This window comes from Vanrija albida, assembly GCF_041260175.1.
Source record: "Vanrija albida strain AlHP1 chromosome Unknown contig_5, whole genome shotgun sequence".
Classification (NCBI taxonomy): Eukaryota; Fungi; Basidiomycota; class Tremellomycetes; order Trichosporonales; family Trichosporonaceae; genus Vanrija; species Vanrija albida.
In genome coordinates this window covers 121,628-133,433 of record NW_027191424.1, presented here as the reverse complement: position 1 = coordinate 133,433, position 11,806 = coordinate 121,628, and the positions used below count along the sequence as shown (strand labels likewise).

Here is an 11,806-nt window from a genome sequence, read left to right as displayed (position 1 = left end):
ACTCCAGACGTCAACTGGCACTGGTCACATCTCCGCCCCGCCCCCCGGGCGTCGTTGAACCTCCCCCATGTCACCGGTGGCCAGCTAACCTCACGCCCATCAGAAGCGGCAGCATTACCGTCAGCAGCAAACCAATAGCAATCAGCAGCACGTCAGCACCTCAGCTCGTTTCCACGCCCGGTCGGCACGTCCGCGGGGTCCCAGCCTACCCCACGGCTCACCACCGCCGTCCGACCTACCTTGTAGCCGTCGGCTAGCCTTTCAACGCTATCAGTCGGATCTGGGGATGATGTTGCTCCTGTTACCTGGGCACGCTGTCGCTCCTGATTGATACCTGGGGACGCCGTAGCTCCTGATGCCCGGGGACGCCGCTGCTCCTGATACCACGCAGGATTCGATAAGCCAAGACGGGACTCTTCGGCGCTCCACGAACAGTATGTCGCCATGACCTGGGGCAACGGCAAATGTCCTGCACGGCCTTGCCTTCTGCGAACTGACTGGTCGCGGAGACGGCTCGGGAGCACCGAAGGAGAAAAACTGTGGGCCGTGTGGGCCGAAACCCGTGTTAGACGCGTGCACGCCGCCACGCCACACGCGCAAGACGACACACGCACGCCCATCAACCTGCCACGTACGTGCGCTGCGCGTGCGCGGGCCCCATTCCATATCTAGCGCGGCGCGATACCGATACCGGAGATGAACGGCGTTGGCTGGCGGGGCACGGATGCATGCGATGATACCCGAGCTCCGTGCTGCCTGGTCTCCACGGAGCTCACTGGATCAACGCCGTAGGCACGCATCGGCCGGTCGGGGCTCGCGCAACCTCGCCAACCATCGCAAAAATCCGCAAGCGAGGGGCAAACTGTGATGCGGGGGTGAGTTTCACGTGATGCGGGTTGACAGGCAACGAGCCAATGCCGAGCTTTGCCGCGTGCTGGTGGGCATGATTGGCCGTGCACCGGCCGGCAGCAGTCGCTCGGATCTTGTTGGCTGATCCGAAACCACAGGAGGATGGATCGTACTCTGCGCACCGCAGACGACAACTCTCAGGGCCAGGAGTGGGGTGCAGAGTGGGACGGGTCGTAAGCGAGGTGCTGGGGCAGGGAACGACAGACCGAGGCCAGATGCCGTAACTGCACTGGTGGCAGGGGGCTCTCTCCGCCGGCAGCGTGCCCGCTTGCCGCAACGCACGGAACGTAGGCAATTACCGCCGCCGTGCACAAGATGGGCAGTTGCTTTGTGCGAGGTCGCCTGACATCGGTAATGGGCGCCTATTGGTGGTGCATACTCTTGGAGCGGCGGCGGGCCAGGCTCTCGTCTCGTTATTGTCTTGCTGCCGTTGATGGCGCTCGCCGCATGCTTGCTCGCTCTCTTGCTCGCTCCCTCTGCTCGCGCTCGCGCTCGCACTCCGTCTCGCTGCGCGCCGCGCGCGCTACCTGCACACCCTACCCGGGTCACAATCCACCGGGCCTACGTCCACCAAAGCCGCCCCACCCACTCAAGCCACCCCATTTGCTCGCTGGCGCCTAGATGCCCAGGCTCCATGGATGCCAAGCCCTTATTTTCACACTGCGGTTTTTTTCTTGTCTTGTCCCTGCCTCTGTCCACCTGCCTCGGACCTGCCTCGTGCTCTGCTTGCGCAGCCCGTTCCGGCTGATACCATTACCCTACCCTGCCACCGTCCCCCTCGGATTCAAGCATCAGCTAAGCGATCGGCGTAGGCGTGCAGGTGCCTACTATCTAGGGCCTGCAGCTGAGCAGCTGGGATTGTGGGGTAAACGCCAGGTAAGCCCAACTGACCGCAAGAGTGGGTGGGTCCAACAGGTTTTCCGCTGGCCCGTCGCCTACTCCAACCACCGGATCGGGTACTTACCTTGGCTCGTCCACCTTCCGTCGTCATACGTCGTGTCAGGAGCTCCTCGCGCGGGGCGGAGCGGGGGGGCGTGGGGGGGGATGCATGCCAGTCGTAGACAGGGCAACAGACAGAGGACTGCATCTTGACTGGCTGACGCCGTCCCACTTGCGTGGGTGGCCTCTCAAGGGCCGTAGGATTGGACATTTGCCCGCGCGTTGCGGGGCAGGACTCGTCCCGGGTTTCAGTACTTAAGCAGGCGCGAAGCCTACCCCTTCTTGTTTGTTGTCAACCCAGCCAGTTGCCCCACCAGTCAAGCCCCGCCCCGGAGCACCCCCCAGCATCATGTCCTACGACCCAGAGAAGGCCCAAGACGTTGACTACAACGGTCACGTCGTCAACCACAACGCCGGCAAGAATGGCGACTACGCCGTTGAGATTGCCCCCGCCGGCAACGAGCGTCTTGTCCAGGACGCCGTGTTCGGTGACATGAGCGAGGATGGTCCCAACTACCGTGCCGTGAGTACCACCTCGGGGAGCTGCATGGCGGCGATGGAGCGACGGCCGACGGTCGCGGTCGCCTGACCAGGTCGCGCCCCCCGCCCCACTCTACCCCCTGCCCACCACAAACATTCCGCTGACACGGCCCAGGTCGGACCCGTCGGCTCGTTCGTCCTCATGACCAAGGCCAACGTCGGTCTTGGTGTGCTCTCGATCCCGTTCACGTTCATGCTGGTCGGCATGGCCCCGGGTATCATCCTCCTTTTCGTTCTGGCCTGCATTGTCGTCTGTGAGTGCCCCCAGTCGGTGGCTGGCCGAAATGTGCCACCGACGTAGTGGTCAGATGACCACCGGCAAGGATTCCAAGCTGACGCTCGCCAAGACTGTGCCTGCATTATCGGTGACTTCAAGATGAACCACCCAGAGGTCTACGCCATTGCCGACGCCGGTTACATTGTCGGCGGTGTCGTCGGTCGCGAGTACTTCGGCCTCGCCTTTGTCCTGTTCATGATCTTCGTCGCTGCCTCGGCCATGCTCGGCACTTCGACTGCTCTCAACGCCGTCTCGGTCCACGGCGACCCCCCCAAGACGTACTGCACGGCCATGTGGGTCGCCATCGCCGCCGTCATTGGTTTCCTCATGGCCTCGATCCGTACCCTCGGCAAGATTGCCTGGCTCGGATGGGTCGGCCTGATTTCCATCATCGCCGCCATCATGGTCCTCACCATCGCCGTCGGTGTCCAGGACCGCCCCTACGACGCCTCGCTCAAGTACCCCACTGGACCGTGGCCCAAGGACCTCCGCATCACGTACGCCGCGCCCATGGCTGACGCCATGTCGGCCCTCAACAACATCCTGTTCGCGTTCGCCGCCACGCCTACCTACTTTGGCATCATCTCTGAGATGCGCGACCCCCGCCTGTTCAAGCGCTCTATGATCGCCTCGATGTCGTTCGTCTTTGTCCTCTACGCCGTCCTCGGTGCCGTCGTCTACTACTTCTGCGGCCAGTTCGTGTCCTCGCCCGCTCTTGGCTCGGCCGGTCCCCTCCTCAAGAAGGTCTCGTACGGCATTGCCATCCCTGCTCTGCTCGTCACGCTCTGCATCTACTCGCACCTTGCCGCCAAGTACTTCTTCGTGCGCATCCTCGCCGGCTCGGTCCACCTTAGCAAGCCCTCGGCTGTCCACTGGGGCACCTGGATCGCCTGCGTGTTTGGCTCGATCGGCATCTCGTACATCATTGCCTCGGCCATCCCCATCTTCTCCAACCTCATCTCGCTCGTCGGTGCCCTCATCGGCCCCTCGGTCTGTATCATCCCCTACACCATCATGTGGTACCACGACAACTGGAAGCTTGTCGCTCCTAGCGAGCGCACCCTGCGCTCCAGGATCATGCTCTGCTTCAACTTCCTCCTCGCCGTCATCGGTGGCTTCCTGACCGTCGCCGGCACGTACGGTGCGATCAAGACGATTGTCGACGACAAGACGCGCGGCAAGCCCTGGTCGTGTGCCGACAACTCGCACTCGGTCCCCGTCAAGGCCGACTAAGTCATCATTCATCATCAGATGTTGTTAATAATCTAGCAGTATGGGATGCAAATCACTTGTAAATGCGGCCAGCAGCGAGCGCAGCGAGCGGCGAGGCGGCTACTGACTGCGAGCGCAGCGAGCAGCGAGGTGACCACCAGCCGACTGACTGCCTGGTGGGGACGCATCTGGCGGCGGGAGGGGGCTCGGGACGTGCCAAGCGGCGGGCATTCCAAACCGCGGCAACAGGTATCCGGTGGGGTTACGCACCCTCCAGCGAGCAGATTTGCGGCGATAGTGGGCTGCGTGTGCGTGTGCAGTGCGCGCCCTGACGTTAACCGAGATGACGGAGGAGCCCTGACGCGCGCGTCGTATTGTCCAACGAGCGGCGCCGAGGTGGCGCCGGGGCCGGCGCCGCGCGCCGGTCGTGGCGCCGTCGTGGCGCTGCGCTGCACGTCAGTGGCTGCCTAGGAGTGGAGGTCGGCGACGCGGCTCTGCCCTGCCAGTGCAAGGACGCCGCCCAGTCGCCGATGCAGAGGGGCCGCCGTATCAATCTGCTGCACCGCCGACGGGCGGACGCGCGGCGCCCGGTGGGCACGAGTGGGCACGCGAGCACCGAAGGCCGAGCGCTGCGACGCTCGCTCGCTGGCGGCGGGCACCGACATGCTTACTCGGTTCACGTGGCGTCGCGTGCCACTGACGACGACAGCGACGCACGCAGCGGCGATCAGCGCCACATGGAGTTTATGGGCCCAGAGCCGCCTGCACCGCCGGGCCACCATGTGCTCGCTGCTCGCGTCCCGAAATTGCTCGGAGCCTGCGAGTGCTGGCACCAGCCAGCGCTCACCGCACCGCCCAGCCTACAAGTACACATGCATACAACGCAATCATCTATCCCTACACCACCTCGGTCCACCCCTCGACCAGCGCGTCGACCGTCGCGTCGACGCCATCCACGTCCACTTCTACGCCGCGCTCCGCCGCTTCCGCCGCCGCCCGCGCGCGGGCCTCGGTCGCCTCGACGGCCTGCACGACGGCCTGGACAGAGTCGACGACATCGGCGTCGACATCGACATCCACGACCATGTCGGCGCCGAGCTCGACGCCGCCCTCGGGCTCGGGCCAGATGCCCGCCTGTCCGCTCGCCCACATCCACCCCTCGCCCGTGTCGCGCGGCGCGCGCCCCGCGCGCATCAGCCCCGCCGGCATCGTGAACCGCCGGTGACTTGGCGCCACGTGCCCAAGCCGTAGGTTGGGCTGGGCCGTCTTGGCGTCGCCGGTGGCAGACTGGCTCGCGGGCGTGGCCCGTGCAGCCGCCTGTGCGGCAGAGATGTTGTCCAGCCGCCGGTAGAGCTCGTCGAGACGCGCGCTCCGCCATGTCGGGGTGCGTACCTCGAGCACCTTTTCAGACACGCCCTCGGCCCAGCCTCCCTTGCCTGCTGGTCTCGTTTCCGCTGGGTCCTGTGTCTGCGCCTGCGAGCGGAACAGTTCGAGCCGCTGCGCTCGCCGCCGAGGAGCCGCCCCTAGAGACACAGACTCGAGCGTGACGTCGTTGTCACCCTCGTCCACATCCCCCTCGTCCTCGCCCGCAGACGAGTACTCGGACGACATGTAGTCGATATGCAGGGCTGATGGTGGGAGATGGAGGTCGGCAAACGATGGATCGAGGGCGGCTTTTGCTCGCCGTTTTTGTTTCTGCAGGGGTCAGTCACGCCAATTCACTGCACTCACCAAGTCCTTGCGCGCCCATCGCCGCCGGTTCTTGACATACTTCTCCTTCTTCTTGGCCTGCTTGGGGTCCACCTCGGCCATGTACCGCTTTGCAAAGTTCTGGAACGCGGTGCGGGCAGCTCCCTGCCGTCCGTCAGCAACCCTCCCTCATCCCTTCCCCTCCCCTCACGCACCTTGACAACATCATCAGCCAGGTCCTCCTGCGGCACCTTGTTCCACGCCTGCAAGCTGCGCGCCTCCGCGATAAACACGGCGCACACCCGGTCGAGCCACTGCCATCAGCACACCATGCCCACCCAGGCACCCACCTGCGCGTTGTGCCCGTCGCTCACGCCCGCGACCCAGTTGGGCACCCAGAACCCGTGGTCCGGGGACGCGTCAGGCAGCGTCAGCACCGTAGGCTGCGGGAGGTCGTCCTCGAGCCCAATGTTCATCGCGTAGCGCATCTTGGTGCGGATCGCGCGGCCGAGCTCCACCCTGCGCCCGCGCTCGACGCGCTTGCCCGTCCCCGAATCGCGCTTGGATGTGCGCGTGCGGCGCGACGACGGGCCCGCGGCCTCGTCGTCGGCCAGCTCGCGCTTTCTCGTCTCAGCCGGGGGCGGGACGGGCGTCGCCGTGGCCGGGGGGAACGGCTGCGCAAACGACACGAGGTGGGGCAACAGCGCGTCGTGCACGGCGACACTGTCGAGCGGGTTGGGCGGGAGCGGCACCTCGTCCGGCACGCCGAGACGGAGCGCGGCGGCGAGCGCGCGCCGCAGCCGCACGACCTCGGCCTTGAGTTGGTCGACCGTCCACCCGTCGAGCGCCGCGTCCGTGTCGGCAAAGGCGAGCAGGTCGGGCTGGAGGGCCGCCTGGGCCGGCGCGCCCACGGGGGCCGCGGGCGCGTGGATCCCCGGCTCGAGGTTTGCGAGCGCGGATATGAACTGCGCGGTGTGATCCTGGTCCATTGTTGTGTGCGGCTGCGCCGCTGCTGGATGCGCGGATGGGAGGGAGGGGGATGGAGGAGCGAGATGGACATGGGAGCGTCGTAAATCGCGACATGTGTTGTTGACGGTGGCGATGGAGAGCGGAGTTTGAGCTAATCTCCGTGTCGCTCGTTCGACGCGTCGTGGAAATGTCGAGCGTCTCTGGCGACCGACTTCTTTCAACTTCTACAAGTCACAACAACAAGGCTCTTTGCATCGACGCGCGCGCGACTCGGTCGATAGATACCAAGGACATACCAAGAAGACCGACAACGACATCGCACACCTCCCAGACACTGCATTGACCCGACCCGTCCGCCATGTGGTGAGTGTCCTCATCGCGCCGCCCGCCGGCTTCCACCTCGACCTCACCAGCCTCGCGCCCCCACTTCCCCCGCACCCCGCACACTCCCCCCCCCCCCGCTAACACGCCCAGCAAGCACATCCTCAACGCGCAGGTCGCCATCCGCGCGCCCTGCTGCCAGAAGTGGTTTGACGTGGGTCTGCCCCCTTCCACTCCCGCTAACCCCAGTGCCCCGAATGCCACGCCGAGCTCGCCGACCACCCGCTGCGCAAGACGATGGAGATGGTCTTCCTGTGTAAAAAGGTATGCGGGTGCGAGCGCACGGATCGCTGACGGTGGCACAGTGCAAGAAGGCGTTCCGCAAAGACATGACCCACTACGAGGAGGCCGACGAGTACTGCCCCCACTGCGACAACCACTATGTGAGTGGCGCGGGCTGGGTTTAGGACGCCTGGCCGCTGTCTCAGGCGGCAGGCCCTTCCCCAGCAGCTAGCGGCACCAGGCAGGGCCCAGCTAACCCCGCCCAGGTCGTCGAGGCCAAGGAGCCACAAGCCATGATCGGCGTCGAGGGCGAGGATGCGCGCGTCGACAACCGCATGATCAAGGACGACCGCGAGAAGGAAAAGGCCGGCCGTAGCATCTTTGACCGCGACACGACGCTCACGCTCGACCGGCCCGCTTGGGACCAGCAGCCAGACGAGGTCAAGGCGCAGGCACGGCGATAGGCGGCAGAGGCGACGCGAGCGTCGACTTGTTCGCCGTAGACCGCTTTGCTCGCTCGTGCCTGCGGCCACCAGGCCCAGTCGCAGAGAGCGCAGGCGAGAGCGCAGGCGAAAGCGCGAGAGATTGGGGATTCAGGAGGGTGCGTGCTACGCCTCGCCCCGTGGATATCATCACTGTAGTACAATGCATAACAGATTATCAAAACTCCGCCTCTGCTCCCATGCTGCAAGTGCGTCCAGCAGACCCTACATTGCCCCAGCAGCACGTCTGGCGCCAGCACCATTGCGCTCATCCCAGCTTCATGGCAAGGTTCCTCACCTCCCACAATCGCTTCTCCTCTCGCCGTTCCCGGTCACGCACGTCGGACGAACTCTGCGCGGGACGCATGGTCCACCCACGCATCTCTCGTCTGTGCCGTTCCTCAGCTTCGCGGCACTCATGCCACAACTCGGGCGGGATCTCGGTCCCAAGCTGAGGTCGCGTGCGGTCCTCCCAGCTCGCTGAAGACCACCCGGTAGCTGTCGTACCAGCGGTCGCAGTCGATGTTGTCGTTGACTGGGTGGCGACGGTCGAGTCGGAGACAAACCGCGAGAGAGCCGGGTTCGAGGCGTGCGAGCTAAGGCCAATGCTGACCAACTTGCGCGCACTGGACCGCGTGATGGTCGCACCCACGTCGTCCTCGTCGTCGGCCATGCCCTCGAACGGATCGGGTTCGTCCTCCCCCGGTGGTAACAGCGAGACCCAGCACATCTTCTCCGGGTCAAACTTCATGTCGCCAATGATTCGCACCGTCGCAGCCGGGTTGCTGCTCATGGGGCTGCCCAAGGCGGTGCCAACCGACGAGCCAGTGAAGTGAGAAATGAGGGCGGGTCGTGTCGAGCTCGCTGCCGCGTCAAAGTCGCGCAGGATGGCCTCGTTACCCTCCCAGCGGAGCTTTTGCGGGTTCCAAGTCATTTCTCCGACGACTGGATCGGTCAGCCCCGGTCCCACCTCCACACGCAGCACTTACCCCTTTGTTTATCCACGCCACCAAGGTTCTTGATAAGCATGGCCGGGCGGCGCTGACGGGGCCGTTTGGTGGCCGACGACCTGTTGGTTTTCCGCTTCTCAGCCTCCAGCCGGCTGTCGGCCTTGGCGGCGCTCGAGACATCCCTGGGAAGCTTTTCTTGTGCTGGGGCAATGTCAGCGCGTGCAACAAACAATGACGTACACTTCCGGCTAAGGCGGCTGTAGCCCAACGTTCGCGGATCAGGCTCCACCCGTAAGTCCTCGATGCCCTCGAGTTCGGTACCATCGCCCCAGTGTCGATGGCGACGTGGCAGCTCCATCACACGGGGGACGGGCTGCCCCGGACGTTTGAGACTCGAGCTTGGGCCAGAACCTTCGCCTGCGCGTGGAAAGATGTTGTGCACTGGCGCGCGAATCTTGGCTAACGATGACGATGTCGGCATGGTTAATCTGGAGGTAGAGTAGGCTTGTCTGAGCTGAGGGGTATCACGTTCCCGGTGTTCACGATGTTCTGTTTTCCCGTCGCGCTCAAAGACGTCGTCTGCGTGGTCGAGGTTGTTGCGCGCGTGCCCGAGCCCAGCTGGTAACGGCGGTAGTGGCACGTTGTGGTGAGACGACGAGCCGGCCCCTGGGCGCACATGCCCTGCGGCAATGGCGTCCTGTAAACTTGCGAGTGACTGTTTACGAGCAAGAGTGGGACTGGGAGATGGAGCGAGGTGGTGATGAGATTTTTGGTGTCGCAAGGTACGAGCTGGCGTGGGTGCAGGGTCGGTGTTGACGGCAGCCGAGCGCTTGTTGTCATGGGATGGAGGAATGGGTGGGACCGGCGGTGCAGGCATGTTGCCCGAGGTGTGCCTATGCCTCGACGGGGGACGTTCGCGCGAGCGCTCGCGCTGGAGCGCATGTGGGCTCTCGGGCCGGCGTGCGGTGGTCGCCGAATCTTTGGCCTGTGTGCCGCCAGAGAGCGTCCGGCGCTCCCCGCTCGTGTAGCGACCGCGATGCGCGCCCGGTGACTGACGACCGAGCGCCGGCCTGTTGTCGCGTTCGCGTTCACGCGCATCGTCGCGCGGTGCTGGCGGCGGAGGCGCACGGTCCGTTCGGTCTAACCCTGGCGTCGGGCCCGTGGACAATTTTTGCTTGCGAGCTGCTCCGAGTTGGAAAGGCACTGGAATGGTGGTCCGTGCCAGTCGCTTCTTGTCAAGACGTCGCTGGCTGAGTTCCGCGCGGGGGTTGTCGAGCACCAGACCATCTTCAAAGGAGTCGTCGCCTTGGTTCCTTGCCGAAGTCGCAGAACGGTGGCGCTCGTGGGCGGGTGGCTGAGGCGCGTACTCGGGCCGGCGCTTGCGGTCCAGGATCGAGTTGAGCACATTGGTGCGGCGAGCCGAGAAGAAGGACGGGTCCGGAAGAACCAAGCCGTCCTCATAGTCCTCTTCCAGCTCGTCCTCGTCGGCTGGAGGGCCGTGCTCCTTGCTCTTGTCATTGCCCGAGCTGATGCTGGTGACGCTGGTTTCAGACGCACGGCCGCGTCTGGACACTGGACTGTCGTCACCCCAGCTGAACCCGCCGGGGTTGCTTCTTCTTCCGCTGGTCGAGGCGGTGCTCGGCGTATCCCAGTCGGTCTTGTCGGTCGCAGTCGACGCCAGCGAGGTGCGCGGCGCTGACCGTGGTGGTGCCGACTGGGTCGCGAGAGTGAGGTTTGTCAAGTTGAGAGGGAGGAGTAAGTCTGTTTCCAGGTCGTCGTCCTCGGGCCGCGCGGGCATCGGCGTTTTCGGTGGCGGTCCCTTGATGGTGCCGCTGCCGGTGCGGTCCGCCGGTCGCCTTGGCGGTGGAAGCATGGCTTTGATCGTCGCCGAGGCACGTAACGTCGCCTGATCCTCGTCATCTGACCCAAGATCGAAGCCGAGATCATCCAGGACGCTGGCGTCGGGCATGAGCGTCTTTGTCGGTGGCGACAATGCAATCTTGCGCGAGCTCGACGGCTGTGCCAGTGACCTGGCCTTGTTCACGAGCACGGGGGCAGGAACGCTCTCAAAGTCGACGTCGGCCTCCCAGCTCTTCTCGATTGCCTTGGCTCTCGCCTTGACAGTGCCCGTGAGGTTGGTCGGTGTCGGCTTGCGGCCTAACCGCGTGATAGTACCCACGCCGGCGGGGCCTTGACCGACGACGGTCATGGGAATGGTTCGCATCGACGACGCCGAGCCGCCAGACGTTGTGCGCGATGATGCTGGCGCCTTCGGGGTTGACGAGCGAGGGGGGAGTGGTGGGGGTAATGTGCGCTGGATAGGCGGGGGTTGTGGGGTTCGCACAGAGGTTGCCGTCTTGAGCGAGAAGTCGTCCTGGTCGTCGGGAAGATCAAAGTCAAAGTCGTCATCATCGTCGTCTCCGATCTGGATGATGTTCTCGAGCGCGAGAGCCGACGGCTTCTTGTGCATCTGTCTCAGTGGCGAGCCAGTGACGCGGTGTCTGGACGCAGCCGACATGACGGTTGGAGGTGGGACGGACAGCGAGAGGGCGGGGCGAGATGATCGCGAGCTCGACGATGTCGACGACGAGCTGAACGACAGGTCGTTTGTAAGATCAAATGATGGGTCATCTGTCCAGTCGTCTGCTGTTCCCGACCCGAAGCCACCGCTCAGAGCAGGCGGTGGAATCGGCATGGCTGTTTGTGTTGATGGACGAGTCGGAGTGGGTCGGTGGCCGAGATGGCTGGGGGGCGAGTAATGTTGGCGTCGAGGGTGGGGGAGAGGTGTTGGTAGTGTTTGTGACGGGGTGGCAGATGCGCCTGTGCGGTTGTCGTTGGCGCGCGCGCGCGTGCGCAGAGAGAGGTGCGCGTCGAAGCGATAGGGACGAGGTGGGTAGGTGCGCGCCTGAGGGAGATGCTTAGGGTTGAGTGAAACTGGGCGGCGTGGGCGTCGAGATGTCGCTGTCGTCGGCGGCGTCTATGCGCGTGCTCGCCTGTGTTGAAGGGTGGAAAGAGTGAGGAGTTACGCTATGGGCGTGTCTGAGGAAGACGCGAGGGCATTGTTTTGTTCGAAGGTCGGGTCGTGTCTTGTTCGTCGCAGTTGATCAATCCGTCGTGGTTGTCGCCACTCGGGGCGTCGTCGTCGTCGTCGTGCTCGTGGTGGTCGTCAGTTGTCGTGACAATGCGTTGGATGCTGTCAATGTAATGAGCGTGTAGAGAGTGTGTCGTGATGCATC

At 64.4% G+C, this 11,806-nt stretch overlaps 4 protein-coding genes across 4 annotated transcripts; 2 read left to right on the top strand and 2 right to left on the bottom strand.

The window, feature by feature from the left end:
* Nucleotides 1–2,197: 2,197 nt before the first annotated feature.
* On the top strand, nucleotides 2,198–3,898 carry Q8F55_006150 (uncharacterized protein; the record flags this gene model as incomplete). The annotated part of the gene is made up of 3 exons (XM_069354619.1): nucleotides 2,198–2,371; nucleotides 2,504–2,642; nucleotides 2,736–3,898. The coding sequence occupies 3 exons, from the start codon at nucleotides 2,198–2,200 to the stop codon at nucleotides 3,896–3,898; spliced, it is 1,476 nt and encodes a 491-aa protein (XP_069206690.1).
* Nucleotides 3,899–4,774: 876 nt separating this feature from the next.
* On the bottom strand, nucleotides 4,775–6,555 carry Q8F55_006149 (uncharacterized protein; the record flags this gene model as incomplete). Its single annotated transcript, XM_069354618.1, has 4 exons — nucleotides 4,775–5,572; nucleotides 5,609–5,731; nucleotides 5,782–5,880; nucleotides 5,917–6,555. 4 exons carry the CDS (start codon nucleotides 6,553–6,555, stop codon nucleotides 4,775–4,777), a joined length of 1,659 nt encoding a protein of 552 aa, XP_069206689.1.
* A 338-nt stretch (nucleotides 6,556–6,893) lies between these two features.
* Nucleotides 6,894–7,602, top strand: Q8F55_006148 (uncharacterized protein; the record flags this gene model as incomplete). The annotated part of the gene is made up of 5 exons (XM_069354617.1): nucleotides 6,894–6,898; nucleotides 7,010–7,070; nucleotides 7,106–7,180; nucleotides 7,222–7,299; nucleotides 7,405–7,602. The coding sequence occupies 5 exons, from the start codon at nucleotides 6,894–6,896 to the stop codon at nucleotides 7,600–7,602; spliced, it is 417 nt and encodes a 138-aa protein (XP_069206688.1).
* Nucleotides 7,603–7,888: 286 nt separating this feature from the next.
* Nucleotides 7,889–11,265, bottom strand: Q8F55_006147 (uncharacterized protein; the record flags this gene model as incomplete). The annotated part of the gene is made up of 3 exons (XM_069354616.1): nucleotides 7,889–8,565; nucleotides 8,610–8,771; nucleotides 8,811–11,265. The coding sequence occupies 3 exons, from the start codon at nucleotides 11,263–11,265 to the stop codon at nucleotides 7,889–7,891; spliced, it is 3,294 nt and encodes a 1,097-aa protein (XP_069206687.1).
* Nucleotides 11,266–11,806: the final 541 nt, after the last annotated feature.